This window comes from Ascidiella aspersa, chromosome 2, assembly GCF_963924565.1.
Source record: "Ascidiella aspersa chromosome 2, kaAscAspe10.2, whole genome shotgun sequence".
NCBI lineage: Eukaryota > Metazoa > Chordata > Ascidiacea > Phlebobranchia > Ascidiidae > Ascidiella > Ascidiella aspersa.
In genome coordinates this window covers 17,982,425-18,007,128 of record NC_139448.1, presented here as the reverse complement: position 1 = coordinate 18,007,128, position 24,704 = coordinate 17,982,425, and the positions used below count along the sequence as shown (strand labels likewise).

Below are 24,704 nucleotides of genomic sequence, written 5' to 3'. Positions count from 1 at the left end.
ATAAACACGCAAAAACATAATATGAACACGCAAAACAACTTGCTTTACGACTACGTCGATCATTTATGATTTGTTAAAACGGTATACGAGATTTGGGCAATTATTATTCTTGACAGCGGGCCGCATAAGAAACAAGAAATGTCTTGGCGAGCCGCGTCAAACAAAGGGATCTCGAAAACACATAATAATACAGCATGTGATTCCGTTTAAAAGGATCTTTAAATATGTTTAGAAAATTAAGGCTTATTTCTGCCCAAAAAAGTTTTATTGTAAATGAGCCGCGGGTCTAATTATATTGCTCGGCGAGCCGTAGTTTGACCTGGTCTGCGGTATACCAAACGTGTCATCAACATTATTCCTCGTTATTGATAGGCCTTCTTGATGAGTCGTAATGCAGAGAAAAATCGCTTATTGTAGCTTTGAATGATGGTTACGCAAATCTGTTTTAGTTGAACCTTTTTGGTAAAGTTTTAAGTTGGAAATATTACGATCGACGTTAAATTCACCCGATCCGTCAGAAATTAGTGCAGTTCTAAGCAAAAAGGTCTTCCACAATTAGGGCATCCAATGGCAGTAAAGTTCGACTTTCGGGTCTTTGACAATGCACTAATTTGACTTAACAAATCACCTTTCGTGATATAATCATAAATCCGATCCACTTTAAGAATTAAGTCGTTACGTCGGAAACTATTCAATTAGGCCTACTTCCTATTTTCCACTCTACAAGACATGTTGACCTGCGCTTTGAGCCAAGTTCGGTAAAAGCACAGTTATGCCAAATTAAAAATAAGTGTAAATTAAATTCCGAAATATCCCACGTTGAAATGGAGGCAGTTTGTCCAGATTCAAATTAATAAAGTAATATAGTAGGCCACGGTGGTCAGGTTCCCTCTTATTCAAATATAGGCTACTAGTGTAAATAAATATGTGAGCAGTTCAAATTAGTCGTTTTCGGCCTTTTTCTTCCCGTGGACCTCTGCTAGGTACCGGTATTTAAAACTACATTTATTTATCCGCCATTCAAAACTTAATTATAAACTCGGGTCGCGACCCACTGGAGGGGCATAAAGGGTTACAGGGCCCTTGCTAAGGATTTTTTTAAAACGACCCGAAAACCAATCTAGGCTACCAATAAATTGTCACTCTGTTTATTCTTAACTTATTTTAAGAAGCCTATATTTTAGTATATGCACCGCAATTTTTTTCATTAAAAAACAAAAAAATACATAGTTTTGGGCGACCCATGGCACTGTATCGTAAGTATCTTTTCTCGACAAAGTTGTAAACTGGTGATGCTCAAAGTGGGCGAGAAATGGCTACAACATAAGGGCCAAACCTTTGACAAATTGGAAAGCGGCGCGACCCTGAAAAGCAGGGCTGTCGAGTCGGTTAAAAATAACCCGAGTCCGACTTCGACCAAAGGTACAATTTCGTCGAGTCCCAAGTCCGGCCCTGACTCTACAGCTTGTATTTCACCCTTTTGCGTATAGGGTGGATATTCGGCATACCAATCATAGGGGTGTCATATAACTCATCCATCCAAAATACATGATGGGGAAATATCCACCAAATGCTATTCCATCTTTACAATTCAGATGGCGGCCATTTTAGCTTTGAAATTTGGTACTGCGCATGCGCACGTCGGACTCGGGTAGGTTTACGTGGTCTTACTCGAATCCCAAGTCCCGAGCTGGCTGTAGCAAAACAAACCGACTCCGTCGAGTCCCGAGTCCGACTCCGCAGCCCTGCTAAAAAGTATTCCTAAAGTCGTGCGCCCCAAATATTTCGTGAGATGCTTTTAATTAAAACGTCTTGCTGATGATTGTTTGTCTCGTGGTGGTTTAGCCAAAAAGAAAGGGTTAAAAACACTTCCTCATTGCGGAATAAAACATAGGGCCTACCAGGAAGCCAAATAAGATTTCCGCCAAGCAAAATTTTGCATTACGCTAGTGGTTAAAGTTGGCAACAATTTATAGTTCTTAAGGTTACAATAACATCTTTGACCGCTCAAATTCAGCGAAACACATTTTACTAAGCTTAATGTGTCGTAAGAATAAACATTGTAATGCTTCGCGACCCAAAGAGATAATGCTCCGCGAACCAAAGTTATACCTGCATAGAAACCCAATATTCGGGTCGCATCCAACTATTGCGGACCCCTGCTCCGGTCAAATCAATGCTTCGTAACCTTGTCGCTACCGCCCCTAGGAGCGATTGTTGACTTTTAGAGGGCTGAAATACACGAGGCGCTATATTTAAAAGGTGTAACGAAATTTTCTCTACCGTAAATTTGCTTTAGTAGTTTGTCAATGTATATTGGTACTCTGCATAGGCCTACTAACTGTAGGGATGTCCAATAATATCGGAGCTGAAGCCCGATACCAAATGTTAAGTATTGACACTCGTCCGATACTAGGGTGGTGGTATCGGTGCCGATCTGAGATAATTTTTGCAGGTACGCCATTCCGCTAAAAATGTTCTATTTTCACCATGTCATTTCCGTTTTTCACCAGGTCATCCCGCCATTTCCTTATACAAAATTTTCATTTGCATATTTATATGTACTAGGCTACTTTGATCAATAACTTTAGGTTTTTTAAAGTTACTTGTTTTAGACGTCCTTTTATGATATGTCTTAGTGACGTGCCGTCTAGAACAAATTTAGTGCGTTACGAAAAAAAAAGATTAATTGTTCCACTATAAAGATTATTGTTATTTCACCCCTTTTTCGCGGTGTTTTGAATCTAAAAATAAGCTTGAATTAAATACGAAAACGACCTTGATTGTTGCCAATAGGCTATAAGTTTTGAGATATTTTATATTGTTGCCTAAAAAATGCTCAAAATATGTGCAAATTTTAACATCGGTATTCTCTTTATGCTGCAACTTTGACGGGACCTTAACTGTCTGTCACAAGCATGTCCAGGATACTTTATTCTTATACTTTTGAAGAGGTACTGTGCAGGGCTGTGGAGTTGGTTTAAAATAACCCGAGTCCAACTCCAGCCAAAATAATTAACCCGAGTATGACTCCCATTTCACCTATTTACATAACTAAATAAGCTAGATATTAGCCAAATACTCAAAGAGGTGTCATATATAGCTAATCGACCCGCAATACACGGTTGGAAAATATTACACCATTTTTATAACACATTTACAAATTACAATTGGCGGCCATATTAGTTTCAAAATTTGTTACTGCGCATGCGCACGTCTTACTCGAGTCCCGAGTCCGACTCGAGCAAAACAAACCAACTCCGTCGAGTCCCGAGTCCGACTCCGCAGTCCTGGTTATGTGTAAAATGGCAATCGTTATCGCAAAAAAACTTCTGTGGAAAATCCTGTGTTATGCTAAATCAAGCAAAAATTAAAAAGAAAACAATATTAGCAGTAAACAACAAATTTCGTTTGCAGAAACACGTATAGCGTAAAAGAACAAACTACTTATTGTAACCATCCTTTCATAAATTGTTAAAGCATAATACTCTACCGGGAGAATTCAGAAAACATTCTGTGAAGTTTAAACTCACGACCTTAGCCGTTGCAGCAGACAACGGTGCTCTCGTTGTTTCTCGACTTATAGTTCCTTTTGAGCGTTTGACAATTGAGCGGCTGCAGCCTGCAGCGCGCAACACTACAATTCAGACCTGGGCAACATACGGCCCGCGGGCCGCATCCGGCCCGCCAAGCTGTTTAATCCGGCCCGCGGCTTATTTTCATTAAAATACAATGTCGAAAACACTCTTTCCAGGGACGGATCTAGTCATGTTATCGCCAAATTCGATTTTTAGCCTGTTTTAAATACTAAAACAAGGAATTGTTTTCGCGCTTCGCGCGAATCTCTTCTGTCTTTCACGTAAATTTTCGGCAACTTTACAGACAAAATAGCGTCCTCTGCACTGTGGCACTCTCTCCAACGAAAGTTGAACAACCTTAGCCTAAATATCCTACTTATATTTTTTACGCATCGAAAGACTTATATATTTTTAGCGCTTCGAAAGTATTCCGTCTTTAAAATATGAAATATCTACCGTTTTCTAAACTCTGAAATATACCGATTCACATTTTGTTAAAGTTGGTTAATGCCGCGAATCTAGTTACGGTTTGTCTCGAGAATATCTCAGCAACGTGTCTATGCCCACAAAAAAAATTTTAGCTCTACCGCAAAAACAAAAATAAAAGTTTGGGCAACATAAACGGCTTACCGGTACCTAAATTTCGGTCTTATTTCTGGAGATCACTTCGTAGCATTTTTAGGTAAAAATACAAGTTTCACAAAGATAAACCAACTACATATTTTAGTTCAATGAAGAAAACTTATTAACCGTCTATCTGATTAAATATTTTGTTAATTTTCGGTTTTTGTAAATAAATCATTTTAAATTGGTGCAAATTAAATCCCTTTAACTTAGTAAAATTCTCGTATTATGCTTTGCCACCTTTAATCACGCGCAGGTAAAAATACTAAATCAAGCTGTTTGTTAAAAGTAAGCTTGAAGAAAAGTAAAGTTTAATACTTGTTTTCGTAGCTAAAAAGTATTAAATAAGATGTTAAATGTTTTTTGTTTTGTTTCTTTTAGCATAAAATAAGACGCTGGTCTAGAATCCTATCACATTTATTTTAAATGTAGCGAAACGAGTTGTCAGAGTTGGAATATGCAAGATTCTAGACCAGCGCCTAAATTAATATTAAATTCTGCCAAACTTTTTGATGAAAAATGTTACATGAGAAAATCCATGTTTGAATCTCTTTTAGAAAGTCTATGATTAAGTTTGATTTCTTGATTAACAGAAAATACAATTTAAAATGGATGTAACAAAATACTATTTAAATTCATGTAACAAATATAGGCCTGTAACAGATGAGAAACATTTTGGATTTTGAGCAGGGAAGACTATTTTGCAGCTTAAAAAGTTAAAATTGCGCCACAGTTATCACACTTTAACCCAAGTTTTATCGGCTGTAATAACAATATTTGTAAAATTTGCACAGCTGGAAATGAAACTGAAAACCGTTAACGAGACAGAATTTAATGTGTTGATCGACTTTTGCGGCTGGCCATTTTTTATGGCGGTTTTGCACGAAATATGCAATTGAGAATGCAACTGCGCTGGGAATTTATTGTGCCTAACTTTTCAATGAGTTGCTCTAATGGAGATAAAATACCAGTAAAATGTTGTTGGTGTTATAAAAGTAAACTTTGATGTTTTTTTTTAACTGATTGACAATTTCAAAATGCTCGATACACTTTTCGTTACTTTTGTAAACCATTTTGTGAACTGATTTTGACTTATAGTGTAAATCTTTTAATTTTCGCTTTTGTTTGCTAAGTAAAAAAGAATCACCCTAGTAATGAAGGGAACACAATAAGACCTTAAAAGCAACAATAACTAAGGCAAAAAATCTATAAAATCATAGTATTAAGACCAACGGCATAAAACAGCCAAGTACGCAGTAATATCCAGTACAAGATCAAAATTGTCTGAATAAGACATAAATCTGTCAGAATAAGGCCTAAATTCATTGGAATAAGGACTTAATTTGTCGGAATAAGGCCTAAATTTATCAAAATAAGGCCTATATTCATCAGATTTAGTCCTAAATTCATCAGAATAAGGCCTAAATTAATTGGAATAAGGCCTAATTTCATCGAGATAAGTCCTAAATTCATGGGAATAAGGCCTAAATTCATCGGAGTAAGGTTTGTTTGTATTTATTAAATCAATAAAAAACATTTTATTACTTTATAGAAATTTTTATTTCCATCACGTTTACTTCAATAGCGAATGCTATGTTTTTTAAATTTGCAATCGTTTCTACACTCTTTGCTGTATGTTTTGCTTCAGAATATGTTCCTTTGCTCTTATGGAGCAATGCTGTGTGAGTATTTGTTCTTTTCTTATTATACTTAAGTTTCAAATATGCTTTGTTAGAATAAAATATCTTTAATTTTTCTTTTATCGATCCAATAGTTAAAAACAAAATTAGAAAAGGTTTTAATTTACAATTTTTTTTCCAAATGTATACTTTATATATTGCCCATATTAAGTTGTTTTCGCAGCTTAAAGTTGCTTGCTTGTAATAAATGGAATGCTAAATATGCCTGGCTGATAAAGATGTTCCAAAATTTAAAACTTGCGCAATAGTGAATGTACCAAAAAAAAGCTGTAACGCAAACTAATGTTTTACACATTAAATTGACTTTTTATAACCAAACATGTTCTTAAAATGCACAGATATCTGTAAATAAATCTTATTTTTTATTTATAGTATTTTATTGTTGTTGCAGTCATGAGCCATGTGGTATAAAGTCGTTGCAGCCTGGTGAAAAGATTTCTTCGGTTTTATCAGAATCATATTTAGAGTGCATAGCAGCATCACATGCAGAAAAAATTGTTGTGTTTAATTATGACACGGTGAGCAAAAGTAAACTAAATTACAAACTGCTATATTGTTTTTGTATTTTGAATAATTTCCCCATATTGCTAATAAATATAACTCCGTTGCACTGAATGTGTGAATAAAAAAAAAAACCTTGGCCCTTGCAAAACAATTTTTGATTTATTTTAGCTTTCTGTTGAAGATTTACGCTCATTTTCAAATGGAGAGGAACAACCATTTAAAGCAGTTCATGTAAGTAGCATGATAATAGAATCACCTTTGTGTGTTGAACAATTTTGAAGCGTCCCTTTTTTTCCCCTGACTTCATCAAATCATAAAATAGGGAAAAACCCGGATCAGTAACAGCCAAAACGTTCAATGAAAAGTGAACCCTTGAAGCAAACACAATAGTGTAATTCCTGCCAGGTGCCAACTGCAGAACAGCTTAGTGTGCAATTGTTCACTTAAGTTGGAAACCTTAACAAAGACTACGAAATAGATCTAGATTATTTTGGGACATGTAAAACTCAACTATCAGCAGCACTGTTTCCAAATGCAATTTGCCACTTACAATATAAAACAAAATAGTTAAAATATTTTTTCCCTGGTGTTATTATGCCATGGCAGTGTTCTCACTTCGCACATTTTTTGTGCATTTGTGAAAAATTTTGGACTTGTTTTTTTTTATATAAGTGCACAAGCAAAAATAATTTGTATATTTAAAAAGATTACATCTCCAATCTGCTCCTGAAGACCACATGTAAAAACAAAAAAGTACCCAAATTAACTTGCCACTTAATCTCCAATATGCATTATATATACCAGACCTGTGTAAATTTGCTGAAGCCTTGTGGTATAGCTGAGGATTTTAATAAATTATTGTGGCAATTTAGAAGGTAATCTAATTTGAATGTTATGCGTTTATTCTGAAGTGGATTTACTACAGGCCTAAAGCACACAAAACTTAGCTAAGTACTTTATACGTATTGAAAGTGGATAAAATATGTTGGTTGGGAATCTCTATTAAACAAAAACTCTCAGGACATAGCAGCATTTGTCCTTTTTGGGATATAGCAGCATTTGTCCTTTTTAGCCTGGACACTGGTAAAAACCATAATGCTATCCACTAGTAGATTTACCGGACATTTTTAAATTAGGATTACTTGTCAATATTGTTGTTTTACAAACAATAACTTAATGCTTAAAACTGCAAACTTGATTAGGTCTATTATGTCTGAATAAGTTGTGTTTTTTTATTACAGTCGTACATGAAAAAAGACAACTCCTCACTGGCTGTTCCTTCTGTTGAACCATCTAACCTTATTGAGGACTTAGTGGGAAAACTAAAAGAAAAATTTAACAGCGCTGAAATTGAAGTTATTAATCTTGAACCTGTTGAACGATCAAAACGTTCTCTGTTGTTAAAGACCTTTTCTGAGCTTGGTATGTTTTTCTAATACTTTTACTAGTAATTAAAGCAGTTTAAAATATGTTTTTCCAAATCAACTACATATAAGCAAATTACTTTTGACATGTTTTTATTCAATACAAAAATATGTATATCAGACCCTTTAAACAAGAACAATTAGACTTGTTTCACGTCTACCATCACACTAAGACATTTTGTTTCAAGATTTAAGTTCAGGTTGTTTTTGCAGATCAACAAATTGAAAATAAAGTAGAAAGCCTAAAAGGAAACTATCTGGCTGTTGTTACCTCTGAAAACTCTTTGGTATGTTATTTGTTTGTACAAATTAATTTTTAATGTAAATTTTAAATAACAAATAACATATAAATATATATTTGCTGAAAATGCAGCCACCTGTCATGGAAAACTGTGCAAAAGTGTTACTTTTATTTTAACCCTGGGCTTTCATGCATACACACAACTTGGGTACTTTGAGTCAGGTCCACTATGTCTGTTGCTTTTCTAGTGGAAATCACACTACAAAGTCATTTGCATTTTGTATATTAATACAACAAGTGCAGTAAATACTAAGTCTTTTGGACAATTTGGGTTACTTGGATTTCATTGTGTCAAATAACTTGGCTTAAAATCAAGTGCTTCTATATATTTTTATTAAAATTGTATTATTTATCTCATTTTGGCATGTGAAACAACTTAAATAATATTGCGTTTTTTTATTTCAATTAAATGCCTTTACATGGCCAAGTTTACCAATTTTAAGAGTACAGTTTTATTTTTATCTGAATGACTTGACTTGAAGTTGACTTGGTGAATTGATGACTTGGACTGGGAAATATAATCTTTTGCAAAAACCATAATTCGGAATTAAGTTAGTTTAGAAATGACCTGACTGGGGCCTAAGCTCTAAAATGACTTGTTTACAACACTGGAGTTCATTCTTTTAATCATGTGTTTCAATGATGCTTAGCTGTTGCTGGGGAACTTGTAACTTATGTCCCCAAATATAGGCTGTGATCAAGCATTACAATTGTGATATTTAGTTAGCTTTTTTAGCAACCTCATTTTTCTGTGTTTTTAGCAAAATCGTGTCAGGCAATTGGGCTCTGGCAGGGCTCTTCTTGCAACAGGCGATGAAGCTGCCAAGCGTATGTACTTGGTGGGAAAATGTGTTTTCATGGTGTTTTCGTCACTTGAGTTGTATGTGGGCACTATATCAACAAAGCTTACACTGAACAATAATACCTACGATGTGGAAAAATGTGTTCCTGCAGACTGGGAAAATGGAACCAACATGTAAGTAACATTTGAATGGTACACTACCTGGTGACTGATAAAAAATTAAATTTAATAGACAAAATACTAAATACATTTTTAATAAGTTAACCAGAAGCCTACAGAGGTGCTAAGCTAACCAAAATTAGTTATCAATTAAGGATTTCGTGCAAGACCTGGCTATAAAAACAACTGGCCTGTTGTAAGGTTTAAACTGTCAACCACCGGACATACAGTCACCGTCTGTCTACCAACTGAGCTACACAGGCTCAGAGGGAGGCACTTCTGATGGACCAGATGATCGCAGTTGTACGCATTGTGTGTAAATGTTTTAGTGACACCTTGCTGGTTGTATTCATCACCTGACCTTGCTTGTACTAGAACTTTTAATTTCGCATAACTACCTTAGTCTTATGAGTCACATTTTAGTTATATACAGCAATCATTATTATAATTTATCCATGGTCCTAAATGTGCTTCAAAATACTACTTTAAGAATGTAATCAATGATTCCCTACCTTTTTTGGGTTATATCCCTACTAGAATTTTCATTTTACTCTAATGTCACTATAATGAACCAACACACATCAACACTATACATATAGGAAATTAAATATCATTTGTTTTTATTGAATTATTATGGTGTTAATGTTTTCCTAAAAATCCTAACAGGTATTGAAAAGTCACATTTTCGTGACAACGAATAAAAAAAAAACACTAACCTATGAAACAAACAGTATAGCCTAAAAGTTGCAGGACAGATATAATAGATTCTCACTGCAAACATTAACTATTAAGGTGATAATGTCCTAAAGTTTACAGTGGGCCTGCAGTTAAAGAGGTGACTTGTTTACACAATGCACTGAATTAAACAAATCTTGGTTGAATTTCCACATAGGCTCTGTTTTATCAACAAAAACAAAAGGTGGTAAACCTTTTTTAAAACAAAAAAACATTAAAATAATTTCAAAACCATAAATTGGTATTGTTTTTTGTTATAAGCGATAATATATAGTTTGTTGATTCCATATAGCATTACTAACTTTTGTTGATTCCTCATAGCATTGTTAACATGCCAGACCTTTGTAGGTTTTCAGTGGTACAACTGCAACTGACATTCAAAAAAATATTCTTTTCTTAGAACCACTGTTACAATAAACCACAACATTTTTTTTTTCTTTTGGACATCACTGTATGCAGAAGTATTATTCTTTAGGAACACCAAACTGCAATTATTTCCTACCCTTATAAACAAAAAATGTTTATCAAAAAAAATAATAACAGTTCCATAATTCTTTACTGTTTTTAGTGCAACCAAGTCATTTGTTTCGAGCTCAACAGCCATTACTAGGGTTTCAATTTCGTAAGTATTTCTGTAAAGCATTCAATATACTATTGTAAAAAAAGATTTTACGTTTTAAATATTAAAAATTGGTTTTATTTTCATATTTTATAGTCTTTGTTGCCAACACCAGTATTTTGATTCAGTAATTACAAAAAAATGTGGTGTAAGAAAGTGATTCAATTGATTTTATATTCCTTTGTAGATTGGTGTACTCCATTTGCTAAAATGTTTGGTTTAATTGCAATAATTGTTTTTAGATGATTTTGGATTTTATTGTATTGATTTTCTTAATACTATCTTATTATTGTTCCGGTGTACAGTTTGTAAATTCATTTTTTATGTTTTCTTTAAGCTTTCAGTACCAATTGAAGTATTACCCATACTCAAGTTATTATTGGTGGAGTCTGAAGGAAGCTGTTGTTGACCTGACTTTCAGTAACTCAACAACTGCTAAAGCTTCGCTTAATATGTCTGCAACTGAAATTGCTGCCCCACAGGGCTGGTCCTTTGGATGTTTGGAACCAGCTAACTTAACTGCAGCAAATTCTTCCTCTGATATTGTGCTGCGATTTGATAACTTGCAGGTAAGTGTTTTACATATCAAAGTTACAAAAATATATAAAAGGTAAAATACGTGGATTTACTTATGCCGCAACTGATTCGAATATTACTCTCAGTTTAGAAAACTGTTTTATAGCTTGGATAGAGGGCTTTGTTAAGGTGTCTGTAGCCATGGTTTTACTACCTCAATATATGTAAAAGGACCTTCAAAATTAAAAACGAAATTGAACTGTGTGCGAGTAGCTTGTGCAATTGCACCGGACTACAGTTTAACACATATATTTGAAAATTGTACATGGCGCTTAGAGAAGTGTCAAAACTGTTTCAAAAAATATTAAATCCATTATCATGTACTTTTTTCACATAATAATAATAAGTTATAGCTAAGTCTCGATGATAGAAAAGTTTTTTATTTTTTACATTACATTAGAAAGCGGCTTGTATGTAATACTATTCATATTAACCAGGTGCAGCCATTTGATGTGAAGAACGGCACTTTCTCTGAATCTTTGGATTGCGTCGGATGGTTTACCGGACCAATATGGACCGGTCTTCTTGTCGGTTTCTTGCTGGTTTTTATTCTCTTTCTTGGTCTGGGTATGTTCTCCTACGTTAACACAATGGACCGCTTTGATAATCCAAAAGGAAAGACGATCACGGTGCCACAAGTTGACAATAATTAGTCTACTTTTTTGTGTTATTTTTGTTTCTGCTCTTTGAATCGCTAAGCCTCTTGGCGATCCAAATGGTACTTTGCGCTGTGGTTTTAACCCTTTTTTTGCTGGCGTCCCTGAGATTTTAAATTTATTTTCATAATGCTCCCAAGCTTAACCCATTAATGTCAAAAATATTACAGGGCGAAGCTTATCTAACAGTGTCCAGCTAAATTCTTAAAAACATGCAAAATAGTTAACTTTAAAACCATGTTTATTGCTGGTGCACTAACATATCAAAATTTGCACCCCAAGCGATAATCCGCAAACTTGGTAACCGAGAACACTTTATCCATGCGCCTAACGCCGGTTTGATAAGATTAGAGGTCATTTTCAACAGAAAAATTGACATTTGTCTTGAATGATTTTGCAGACAAGCTCTGTTTGTCAAGTTGTTCGCAAGTTTTGTGCAATACCGTTCGTTTTTGTGGTGAGTTTAAATTGTTGTTTGTTTACTCGTGTGAACTCGGTTTTCTGACTCAAATATCAACTGGCGATTATGTACTTTAGTCAATAAAAATTTCCAAATGTGACATTGTAATCATTTTTTTTTTATTCAACTTAAAAATACTAAAACTTAAACGTTACGTATTCCTTTAAAGCTTGTGTGTTCCTTACCACACACTCAAAATTCTAGAGTCGAAACCGTAAATATGTTAGTATGTTTTTTCTGCTGAAACTTTCGAGGCAGTCAAAGACCAAATGTCACATGTCCTACTTGATTGACCACAACCACAAAAACAAACACCTTGTACAGAACAAAATATTATCCTATTTCTTCATAACCCTTTTTTCTCAGCTAGATTAAAGATCGCAGACTGAAATATTTTCAAGGCTTTTAAAACTGCCTGTGAAATATTGGAATGTATGGCAAGTGTTTTTCCTAGTTGCGCAAAGCTTAGCTAAGAATGGTATCGACAGGCCGCAATAATTTGCGTGTAGGTTTTACTAGTTGTATAATTTTACCCACTCATATTTAAAAGACGGGCGAATTTATGTAAAGCGCAATAAAATACATTTAGTGACGAAAAAATATCTTAACATTTACTTAGTTCAAATTTCCAAAAATTAAGTTAAACGGCTTCGTGCTCAGTTTGTTAAAGAGATGGCGGGTCGTTTACATTGACAAGCCGGATCCGGCCCGCGGGCTGTAGATTGCCAAACTAATGTTATCAAAACTGTGCACCATTATCAGCCGAGATAATAATGGATTATGGTTGGAAATATCCGATTCGTACTTTATTTCCATGTGACATTGTCTAGCAGCGGTTCTCAACCAGTGGGCCATGGGAAGTTTTTAGATGGGCCACAGACCAATTTTAAAAAAGCTGGATTTATTAAAGAATTTAGTTTCAATTGTGTCACTATACCTAATTTACAGAAATAATGGCTTGAGGAGGAATTGGGAAGGAATGCAAATGAAACAGAAATTTACTAATATATGCTCCGTTATTTTTTGTTCTAAACCTTTTTTATAGTTTGTTATTTCATAAAAATGTATTGGGCCACACAATTTTTGTGCAAAGAAAATGGGCCATGAAAGAAAAAAAGGTTGAGAACCACTGGACTAGATTTTGTAAAGAAAAACAGAAGTTAGAAGAAACACAAGTGCAGTCATGAGTCATCCCAAGAGTTAGAGAATAGTAATGCCGCAACGGATTGGTTTACTGGGTACATCAAAAGAAACTCAACGCTATCAAAGTGCAGAAGCAACGAGTATGTCAAGGGCCACGAGTTTTGGCAAACACCACGTCCCTGTGTTTATCTCTAAACTAGATGACAGGATATCTGGCAATTTGCCTCCAGCTCTCAATAAGACGTTTGTTGTCTCCGCATGCAGAAGGATCTTCGTCGTGTGGTTGAATGCGTCAATGTCTACCACCAGCTCTTTTGTCTTCTCTTTTCACAGGTTCGTAATTCTTAGATCAAATTCCACCAACTTCTGCTTCATGCTAGCCTCATTCTAACGTTAGTCATGAAGAACTTCGTCCATTGCCAAAAGCACCACCAAGACAATAGATCCAAACGAAAAACATGAAAGAAAAAATTTCAACGGATACACCAGTCAAGAAAGCAATGGAAAAATCGTAGAGACAAGAGCCTGCTAAAGCTAAACGGCAAATAACTCTGCCTAAAAAGTCAACAAAAAAATAAAATAAATGTAAACACCCCAAGAAAAAACGAGTCACGCTAACTGCTTCTTTCGACGACGAAGAAAATTACTGTTTGGTATGTATGGAACATTTCCAAAAATTCTAAAACAATCGAGGTCTGGATTTAATGTGTCATATGTCACTTGTGGGCCCACAAAGCGTGCATCCCCGACATTATTTTAAACTGCGACTCGGATGATGAAAACGATTTTGCTGGATTACTAAGGTGCGATGTTGTCTCATGTGTAGGCGCATGCTGCGCACTATATAGGCCTACTGTAGGCCAGTGCTTGTCAAATGGTACACCCTTTTTACGTTTACTTAAAACTTATACACCTTAGTCCACGCAATACCCCGAATCTATATTAATCCTAATCGGAATAAGAATAAGCAGGGCTACAAGTATAAAAATCCGTAGCATATCTTTATACAAATACAAAATGTCATCAGTCATTTAATGCGAGCGTTGCTGTTGAATTTTTTCGATCAGTTGTGCGAACCGAGGCAGAAGCCTTGTTTCGAGTGCTCCTATCATAAGCGTATAAACATCCTTGATAGAATTCCTTTTTTTAATTTCAACAAGAGCAGAAAATCTTTGCTCGCAAAGGTATGTCGTGGGGATGCGAACAAGAATAAATCGCTTTTTCACTGTGATTTCGGTATTTAGGAATGTTGAGAAGCGATACCCAAAATTCCACCCGATCTGTTATAAATTAGTGCAGTTCTAAGCAAGAAGGTCTACGACAATTAGATTCCAAGGGCGGATGGGTCAAGTATCATTATAAACTTAATCTTCTTATGCAGATTTGTTAACTCAAATTAGTGCATTGTTTAAGACCTTGAGTCTAAAAACCAGAATTTTTGATCCTTTTGATGCCCCAATTGCCGTAGACGTTTTTGCGTAGAACTGCACTAATTTCTAACGGATCATGTGAAAATTCAGTATAGTTTTTAAACTGTTTAAACTCTTTTTAACCAAATATTATCGTAGTTTAATACGTTCACTCGTTAAGTAGCCCAAGTTACTCTTCCAAATGCGGCCCGCGGAACCAAAATATGTGGCCGCGGTGTGCTTTGGTTTTTGAATCGCACTACAAAACATTCCGTTGCAGGCTTTTTAAAATTGCTTCGGGGCATCGTTGCAACCATATTTTGCTCTAACTAGTGTGTCATTAACTTTTAATTCAGATATCCTTAAGTTACTTTTTTGTGCTGGCAAATCTTAAACGTGTACAACATCGTTTACGTTTGCCTCGCTTATATGTCTTATCGATATGCCTATACATTGAAATCTTCTGTTGCTTTCCTTTATGCTGCAACAACGTTTGCCGACTAAACCAGAGGTTCCCACGGTGGGCAGTACCGCCCCCTTGTGGGCGTTGGCGAGTTACAACGGGGCGTTTTGGGTCTTTTTCTCGTTTGGGGGACGCTGAACGCACATAAGGGGGCGTTAACTGAAATTACTTACGGCAAAATTTTATAAAAATCATATAAAAATAGTAACAAACAGCACTTAGGTAACTTTTAACCTTAAATGGCAACTTCCATACTGCGAACTTGTAGTAGTTTCCAGACCATTGTTGCTGTTGCGTTTCACCGTTTTATACGCGACAAACCGTTCGCATATTTAAAGCAGAGGTCGCCAACCTACGGCCCACGGGCCGAATCCATACTTTTTGACTATTTTAACATAGTACGGGTGAAAAAATTTGGCGCTTCGTGCGAATGATCTTTCTACGTCCAGTTTGTTTACGCCTTGATGCTGTCTTTGGACTAGATCAGCGTTTCTTTACCGTTGCGCCGTGGAAGGCTGCCAAGTGCGTCGCGGACAAACGGAAAACGTATATAAAAATATTAGACATAGGCTACATTTTTTAAAATTTTTTGATTTTTTTTCGGCAATGTAATAAAAACTAGCAGGAAATTTAAAAGAAATGCCGGCATACCCCCCAAAAATCGTGCTCGCTTCGCTAGCCAGGTGCGCCTGGACTTAAAAAGATTAACAAACACTGAATTACACTTTCTATTAAGGTTATCGCGTTTCCTCAAAGTAGCTTTATCACACTTTTCATTAGTAGTATGGATGAAAAAATCCGAGGCCCGCCTGATTCACAGTTGTTCTAACATTTTAATAACACAATTCTTAGTTAACATTGTGTGCGGCCCACAGATACCTTTCTGAGTTTGGCTGGTGCCCGCGACTAGAAAAGGTTGCCGACCCCTGATTTAAAGTCTGTGTGCAGAAAGTTGATTTTTTCCAGGTAATGACATCTACAACCTAAAATATGACTGACAGCTTATCGAAACGAAAGTGAAGACATTATGATGTTAGACAACGATTAAGATAATAATCACTGTAAAAGCAATTGATGAGGGTGCGATATGAAATAATATTTATCCCAAGGGGATCACTAGTGTAAAAAAGGTTGGAAAACACTGGACTATACGATAGCGGCCAAACAATAGTACTTCTTTGTGAATTATTAACCCATGGTTGGTGCTTCGACAGCAGGTAACTGCTTTATTTATGCACACAGCTGTGTGCAATAATGGCGTTTTAAAGCCTAACAAGATTCACCTATTCTGTTCAGTACGATGTCCGGAGTGTTTCCTTTCAAATCAAAGAATCCCTACATTGAAGTAAAAGAGGATGTGTTTTTCGAGGAAGACCAGTTTGCAAAGTCTTACTACGACATTAATGAAAGCATAGTTCACAACAGAAGTGATGGCGAAGCATCTATCAAACCGCTAAGCTTAGATAACCCCACATGCGGACTATCTACTAGCATAAACAAAAGAATCATCAGGAAATACAAGATTCTAACTATCGTCCTTTCAATCCTTTTGGGATTATTATTTTTCGCTTTCGGGATACTGACAGTTATCATCATTAATTTAAACAATAAACACAATGCAATGATGGCAGCCTGTTTGTCAAGAAGTAAGTAACTTTTAAAGTGTGTAGGCCTAAGCTAAAATTGCTTAAATTATTAGCTTTGTTTATTTAATTGTGGTATAGAACTGGCAACCTGTGTTTCGGGGCAAACTGTTAACATCTTAAAATGTATTTACGTAACAGCGCAAACCTTTTAAACAAAATTATCGGGGTGACGGTACAACATGTAACAGAGTGGTTGTTATTGCTGTTTTAAGTATTACATATCTATTCTTCTCGTTTATATGCCAAAAATGTCAGTGCACGATAACAAACCTCAAATTTACATAAAAATACAAACCTTTTAATACCTCTTTTACTAGGCCTACCGAATATTTGAGAACACACAAAAAAACTTATAATTTGTTAATTAAGTCACTATACAATGTCCATGAAAACGTTCATTAAGTATTTAGTTTCGATCGTTTGCCCCATTAAGAATATAAGAAACAAAATTATTCGCAGTATTTGGATGCATAGAGCAAAACTTGTGGATATTGATGGTATGACACAAAGCATGATTTACACCAGTGATTCTTTTTGTAATTTTGGAAAATAAGTTATCTGTATTACCAATAGGAATACACGCAAGTCTTTTAGACTTAAATACGCACTATCCATTACAAATCAATACTTGTGAGACATATACATATAGTTTTGCGTGTGTTAAGGGCGTTTATAAAATTACTCTATAGCTAATATGTTCTGTTAAAAGTGTGTCACCAACTATTTAAAAATTGTTAGTATGCCGCAAGCCAAAAACGTTTGGGAACCACTGATTTACACAATGGCACATCACAATCAAAGCATACAAAATGTTTTTTTAGGAATTACATTTTGTATTATATATTCGAATTTTTATCGGCAAATGTTATGCCACTACTCTTGATTTAGAATTTAGATCCTAAGGTCCACCAGTAAAAACTATAATGTTAAAACGTAGTCTGCAATAAATCTTTTTTTTTTCAGTGTAATATTTCTAGCAAATTTGCTTAGAGTACGATCTAAGTTTTCAATGTAATACGTATGTTTTCCGTTAGTAATACGTTTATACGAATGGGTTCTAAACAAAACGTTTTACCACGCCATGACTATAGGTTCTGTACGAAAAGAGTCAACAAAAATGCTAATAATAATATACCATTACATAAAGCTATTTAATCTGAACAAACCAGCCACCCTTTTGAAGCTCGCACCTGATTCTCAGAACTTAAACAACTTCATTTTTTATGCTTCAGACCACGGCACGTCGCGGGACAATATTTCTACTTCATTAAATTTATATGGACCTTAATTATATTTGCCAAATCAATTGAACATGAATGGCCAAGTGGATTTTTTTATCAATAATATAGATCTTGTGTAAAAAGTGGTAGCCAACTAAGTAAAAAGTATTCTTACAACATTTTGGTTAACCAATCATAATAAAGTTGACAATTATTAACCTGTGTAATATTTAAAAATAACTTGGCATAGAAAATAAAAACAATATATAAGAAAAAACAAAATTGTATATTCTTAAGTTACGGTACCACTAGTATTTAAGGCAAAAATACATATATATATGTAATTGAAGACATTATAAGTTATATGCTTTAACTTTCACCAATTGCTCTACTGGGTGTTTTGATACATACAATAAAACAAACGACGCCTACTTAAATAATTTGTTCTAAATTTGTCCTTGATAAAAATTAAACGGCGTCGACTTTTTCTAATAGCGATACATTTAAATCTTTGTTGTCATTGGTATCTGCTGGTGTTTTTTTATTATATTCCACCTTCAGATACGAATAGTAGAAAGTACCCATTAGGGTAATCGCTGTTCCTACCCCTTGCATAGGGGTCATTAGTTCGGCGAAAAACACGTAACCGCCCAATATAATGAGGCAGATTTTGAGTTTGCAGAAAACGGCATACGTAATAACTGAAGTGCGTTGAATGATGAAGAACACCGACGTATTGACACAGAATGCAAGGAAACCGGAAAGCATGATTAGGAACTGAAAATAAAGGCCGTATTACACGAGTCTGTATAACACAGAAAATTGACTTCATATTTTAAGTGTATTCAGGAATCACATGTTAATATTTTGAAGCCAAACTGTAGATTATTGATTAAGCACAATAAAGGTAGCTTTTTATAGCTTTGTGTTACACACACTTTTATGTATGCCAACACATAGACAAACAGAGGTAACATTCTGTAAAATCGCGTAGGCCTAGGCCCTAGATACTACCTAAAATTACCGAAATAAAAACATAAAATAGATTTAGAATATATGAACGCTTATATTTAAAATAGTTTACCATGTGGGTAGAATTAATTTGTGAAGGCAATTCTAAAACCGGCCGCAACTCGAAAGAACATACTGCGAAAGCCAGCAGGCCGGACGATACAGAAGACTGGTAGAATAGAAGTTGCATTGACGATAACTTCAGTTCACTATGCTTAGACCCAACCCACTGCAAAAATAATTTTTAATTTAACTTTCATTTTCCTTAAAATACAGCTAGGTTGGGCCAAATCCCTATCTTTCACCTCCCAAAAGCAGCGGTCCACAAATACATGTGGCGTAAGCTATTTCGCCTAATTAAACAAAGTGTCGCAAGTACAATCATTTAAATTCAAATTTTTAAGTTTAAATACCGTATTAGAACGATGAGCCTATTAACTGTCCAAATTACTATATCTTTGAAGAACTAAAATGAAAGTATATGATATCTATCGATAGATAATAGAATGTTGGGCATATTACCGTGTAGTAAAGGGATGACGCTACAACCCCAATCAAACCAAATAAACCACCAAGCACGTTGATCTCAACGTCAGTGAAATAGTTGAGGAAAATGCCTACAACGATAATAGTCTGAAACAAAAAAATACGCAGGTCAGTACAGAAACGCAAGAAACAAATAAACTTTACAAAAATTTAAAAAATAATAATGTGAAAAACTAACACATATTGTAATTGGTAGGAACAAATATTTTGGTCAGCAAACAACATACCAAGGTGATACATTCCCTTCTTGACAGGATTCTTCCGTAGAATTTTACTTGCAGGAAGAAAGTTAAGGGGTCGGAAAGACATTTAATGAGCTGATACATGCCAACAGTGTTATACTTAAGCGAGAAATTGGTAAAAATTATGAATGAACAAAATGCGACACAGAGCGGTAGAATCTTCCACATCGAAACCCGTTTGACCTAAAACAGAACAGCGAGGTTTAAATTGCAACAAGGTTGACCAAAATTTGATAATTTTATACTTGTTGAGCAATATTATGTCAGGGGAATTCAAGAAAAATTGGATATTTCGCAATCCACTCTAGGGTCATGGAAAATATGCCACGAGCATATGCTATTCCACCTTAAAAATTTATAGTTTGCTGCCTTATCAGTTTCGAAATTTGGTACTGCGCATGCCGCACACGTCGGACTCGGGTAGTTTTACTGGTCTTACTCGACTCCCGAGTCCGACTCAGCAGCCTTGCTGTGATCTGACTTCTAATTCAAGTATATTTTTTGAAATATAATTCGATGCTTTTAAGCCGATACCTAGCAGTGTTAACTATCAGTTTCGCTTTTTGTTTTAAAACAATTTTAGCGAACCGGTGGACCTTCAAAAATTAAAATCAACCCAAAATGTAATTATGACACAATTGTGCAACTTAAAAGCATATAACGAAAACTTCTATGTAATGAGAAATTTTCTGCTGTCTTTTTGATATCATACGTGTTATATGTGGTTCTATTGAAGTTTTTTACGTACAACTGGTCTTAAAGTTTAGGATTTAAACGAGTTGTAGCCTACTTTTAAATAGTAGGGCACAACACTTGCAGCATTGTGACGTAAGATGAAGTCCAAAGTAGACCGTTAACTCTATGTTACGTCACAATGCTGCAAATTATGGAACTGGCCAAATTCTAAATTTGATGGACAAGCCGCCTTCAACATCTTGCTTTTTGCAATTGAGATATAAATTTGTAATATTTGGCGGACCGACAGGAAAGTTGACGCGGACCGGCGGTTGAGAACCACTGATGTAGAATGCCCTGCTTTAACGTAGTAAACGTTACGCCAAATTTGGGGCTTTGTGACGTAATACGAACGGTTAGTGGTAAACAACAAGTTTCACGCTCACAAAAAATAATATTAAATACAACACAGTTAAGACACTTATTTGTGACGCGAACTGGCAATGTTTGCAACCATTTAGTTAGTGTTATTGTTAGTGATGTAATAGTAATGTTAATGATGCGGTAGTGATGTAATGGTTGCACTTTCTTAAGGTGATATAACGTGCTAAAATCAATTGGCGTGCCATGCAATATCATCTTGCGTGCCACAAGTGGCACGCGTGCCGGGGGTTGCCGACCCCTGGAGTAGAGGTAGATAACTTCAGTTTTGTGAAACTTAACTTATTGATTTCTCACAAATTCTACTTGTTTGTTTGTTTGCGCCAGTGTTGTTTTTTTACCCATTAAACTTTTGCAATGATTTGTAAGTCTGGCCTGTTTTATTTAGTTAAACATAGTCCTTAGTTGCGTATAACAAAGGGTACATTTGCGTATAAGAAAGTTATAAAGTTACACTTTGTTATTAGATGGCACCCTTACTGAAAAATATGGGACACCGCACGTATATATATTTTTTTTAAATGTTTAAATACTAGAAAAAATATTGCTCCTAAAACTAATCGAAACCGCTAAACTATACAGCTTGAGAAACACATACCTGATAAACGTTGCATAGTTTCAACAGCAGCAAACCACAGAATGTTACGAAGAACTGAAAACATGCAAGAAAAATTGGCGGCACGTTACCAGCTGAATAAAGTGACTTATTGCACATAATTATTGCGATGCTTCCAACGAAATTAATGACCATCATTGTGATTGTTATGGAGTAACCGCTTCGGTTACAATACCGCGATTCCATGTCGTTTTCGTCCTTTGTCTTCTCAACACTTAAAATAATATATTATCTTGCACATTTAAGAACTGATTTTAAAAATACTTTACAATATATCAGTGTTTTTCAACCCTTGGGTCGCGACCTAAAACTAGTTCGCGGTATGATTTGGCTGGATCTGCGACAAAACTATAAGTCGCAGAGTTAGGTTTGCTGAGATTGATTCGGAGCAAGGTAAAAGAGTGTGGAGGCACAATGCGACGTCATGGCTCATAGTAATTAAATTCAAATCTATTTATGCCATTTGTCTTATGTTTTGTTCACGTACAAAAAGTTCGGTGAAGAGAATTGGATCGCCTAAGCTTCGTTGTTATACTGACGCGTAGCATTTGGGTCACCGCCAAAAAAGGTTGAGAAACACTGCAATACATTATATGATCGTATAATTGAGCTTGTAGCCTACACATTATAAAATAATAACAAGGATATTGGTTGTTAAAGTACACTCAACATATGCATCAACCTGGTAAAATCAATTTGGTATTTTACAAAAGCAACCCCGTATGACCGCACAGGGCGTGCCTACACCTATAAATATTTATTTAGGCTTTTACTAAAATCACAAAATCTTTGGCGAACATCTATGGCTATTATATTACGTTTTCTTCTCTTTAAGGATTTTTTACAAAATGCAAATTCTGTTAAATTAGTGCTGTTAATACTTCGGGAACCACTTTTTACAGTATATCTAACATCCTTGGTTTAATAATTTTTGTTCACTGCTAAATGTTCAATATTCTAAGCCAAATCTCCAATATTTACCAAACAGGTTCGTAAATACAAATATAAATGTTTTCTTTTCTATCGATAAAACTAGTATTGCTTATAATGTTAACTGTTCTTAAGTCTGTGATAAAACCCTCGGTAAAGCGCATTTAATATTTTATATCCTTGTTTTCTGGCATCTTGTTTACCAAACCTAAATAAATATTTTGTTCGAATATAAATCCTGGATTTGTTTACATCGGCAATTGCAACTTACCATGAATTTTTTTTCTCCCTCGGTTCCAGAGGCCGATTCGTGTCTCTAGTGGTCTCACTTTTCCCTTAAAAAATTTTCAAGTCTTATCGCTGACCTCACTTTTATCTTAACATTATTGCCATTTAGTTTCAGCTGAAGCTAAAGTTGAATAATTCATATAGTCAAGGCCAGGTTTACCGTTACATTCGTGATTTGAAGCAAAGCATCGAGTTTATCAACTCCGACACACCTGCAAAAACAATCGAAAACGACAAAGACACATGGAAAAATATTCAAGGCCATTGAGTGCGACGAAAGTTAACCAACAGAATTCGCTGTGGGCGCAAAAAAGAGTATTTTGCCTCTAAAAGTCCTGGGACTGGCCCCAGTAAATCCTGTCGATCTCCGAGTAGCAACATTAAGGCCATTAAAAAAATCCAAAATTGTCCGGTATACTTGTACACAAAAATGGTCTTTTATAACACTGAAAAAAGCAATAATATGGATCAAAATGCCAATAACCTACTCCTGCAGTAGTATTGCCCCTACTATATAAACAGATTTGCACTCAAGGGCCCGAGCATATATATATGATGTTTGATAGATTTCTTTACTTTGTGTTGTTAATTGTGGAACATGGCATAGTTTGCACGTCTTTGGGTCAAAATACGTGTTTGGGTTTTGGGTTAAATAAATTTCACTAAAACGGGCAAAATATGATAATAGCGAAAAAAGGTTTGCGCGACCTGCGAACAATTTTTATATTTACAGAGTAAAAGTCGGCAAGAAACAGTGTTTTATGGGCTCGTGGCCTGGAGCTACAAAAAATGAAAGCCTATATTACTAAACATTATAGTCAGTCTTATTGTATGACTTATATGAAACCACTCGGCAATATAGACGTGTTAAAGCTTATTTACTGAAGTAATATTTTTTAAACAATTACAACTATGAGGTAATATATTGCTATGTGCCAAGCGTGACGCTTACAATTTCCTTAATAATATTTAAGTCGATTTGAACTACTTTGGTGTCCGGGTGAATAGCCTCTTCCTATATTTTCAATGCGTCACGTCCCCTCTAAATATAAATTAAAGTTTGCATTTTACCAAACAGCTGATTTGTTTTCGCTCTTCGCTCGACGCCTATGCTCGACCTTTTTCAATTCGCCTTCAGTTGCATTTGCGCACAACTACCAACGTAATAACAGGTTTCAAAATCTTACTTCTTTTGTAGCGTTACACTATGAGGTTATTATTATATACCTGGCCCGCCACAATATTACGTTTCTTATGTGGCCCTCGGTAAAAAAATGCCAACTTCTGGTTTAAACACATCGTATCCATTATACAAGGATTACAAGCATTTTAAGATCTTATAAACATCAGTTAATCTACCACTCGCTATTACCAAAGCCAGCGCTTCTATTACCAAAGCCACAGCTTCTTTCTTATATTTTTAACTATTCTATTCGTCTTAGCTCATTGATTCCACAGTACTTTCAAGATTTGCAAGTATGAAGCCTATGTAGTGAAAATATGCCGGCTATTCAAGGAAATACATGTATACTATAAAATATAATACTCGCCAGGTGCGCCGCCGCGTTTTAAAATGTCTCTCCATGCGCCTTAATTGAAGTAAGAAAGGGTAAGAACACTGACCTAAGCCTAAGGCAAAGTCTAACAATTACTGCATAGCAAAACAGTTACTGCTGTCCTAACTAGAATATATTGAGTTGCAATGCATAAAATTCAGTGGGCCACATGTTGGACGCCAATGTTCTATTATCAAGGCCTCCTAAATATGGGTTTCTTAGACAAACTTACCTAGCAAAAATTGTTGTATGTAAATCATATACCTGATTTTTCCATTTACTTTGATGGTAGGTTCGTGTTCTTCGTTTCGTTGAATAGCCAATTACAAGCAAACTTTTAAATGTATATTTTAAACCTATAAATCAACCTGCAATGGTCT

The 24,704-nt window shown here is 35.3% G+C and overlaps 2 protein-coding genes across 3 annotated transcripts; one reads left to right on the top strand and one right to left on the bottom strand.

Moving 5' to 3' along the window:
* Nucleotides 1-5,729: 5,729 nt before the first annotated feature.
* On the top strand, nt 5,730-12,238 carry LOC146164141 (V-type proton ATPase subunit S1-like). 2 transcript variants are annotated; one of them, XM_083381618.1, is made up of 9 exons: nt 5,730-5,884; nt 6,294-6,420; nt 6,575-6,637; nt 7,648-7,828; nt 8,044-8,117; nt 8,893-9,107; nt 10,396-10,449; nt 10,784-11,015; nt 11,460-12,238. In XM_083381618.1, exons 1-9 carry the CDS (start codon nt 5,796-5,798, stop codon nt 11,673-11,675), a joined length of 1,251 nt encoding a protein of 416 aa, XP_083237744.1. In that variant the 5' UTR covers nt 5,730-5,795; the 3' UTR covers nt 11,676-12,238. The 2 variants fall into 2 exon arrangements, with proteins under 2 accessions (XP_083237744.1, XP_083237745.1); XM_083381619.1 differs by lacking the exon at nt 6,575-6,637.
* Nucleotides 12,239-18,093: 5,855 nt separating this feature from the next.
* On the bottom strand, nt 18,094-24,704 carry LOC146164140 (solute carrier family 35 member E3-like). Its single transcript, XM_083382680.1, has 6 exons — nt 24,589-24,704; nt 21,533-21,764; nt 19,804-20,001; nt 19,553-19,663; nt 19,104-19,259; nt 18,094-18,796 (listed from the first exon to the last, which is right to left on the bottom strand). Exons 2-6 carry the CDS (start codon nt 21,734-21,736, stop codon nt 18,488-18,490), a joined length of 978 nt encoding a protein of 325 aa, XP_083238806.1. The 5' UTR covers nt 21,737-21,764; nt 24,589-24,704; the 3' UTR covers nt 18,094-18,487.

Coding starts and splice junctions, on each gene's coding strand:
- LOC146164141 (XM_083381618.1), top strand. CDS start 5,796: ATGTTTTTTAAATTTGCAATCGTTTCTACACTCTTTGCTGTATGTTTT. Junction 6,421..6,574: donor TTGTGTTTAATTATGACACG/GTGAGCAAAAGT, acceptor GATTTATTTTAG/CTTTCTGTTGAAGATTTACG. Junction 10,450..10,783: donor ATTACTAGGGTTTCAATTTC/GTAAGTATTTCT, acceptor GTTTTCTTTAAG/CTTTCAGTACCAATTGAAGT.
- LOC146164140 (XM_083382680.1), bottom strand. CDS start 21,736: ATGGAATCGCGGTATTGTAACCGAAGCGGTTACTCCATAACAATCACA. Junction 20,002..21,532: donor AACTATGCAACGTTTATCAG/GTATGTGTTTCT, acceptor GTTCTGTTTTAG/GTCAAACGGGTTTCGATGTG. Junction 18,797..19,103: donor AAATTAATTCTACCCACATG/GTAAACTATTTT, acceptor CTTTATTTTCAG/TTCCTAATCATGCTTTCCGG.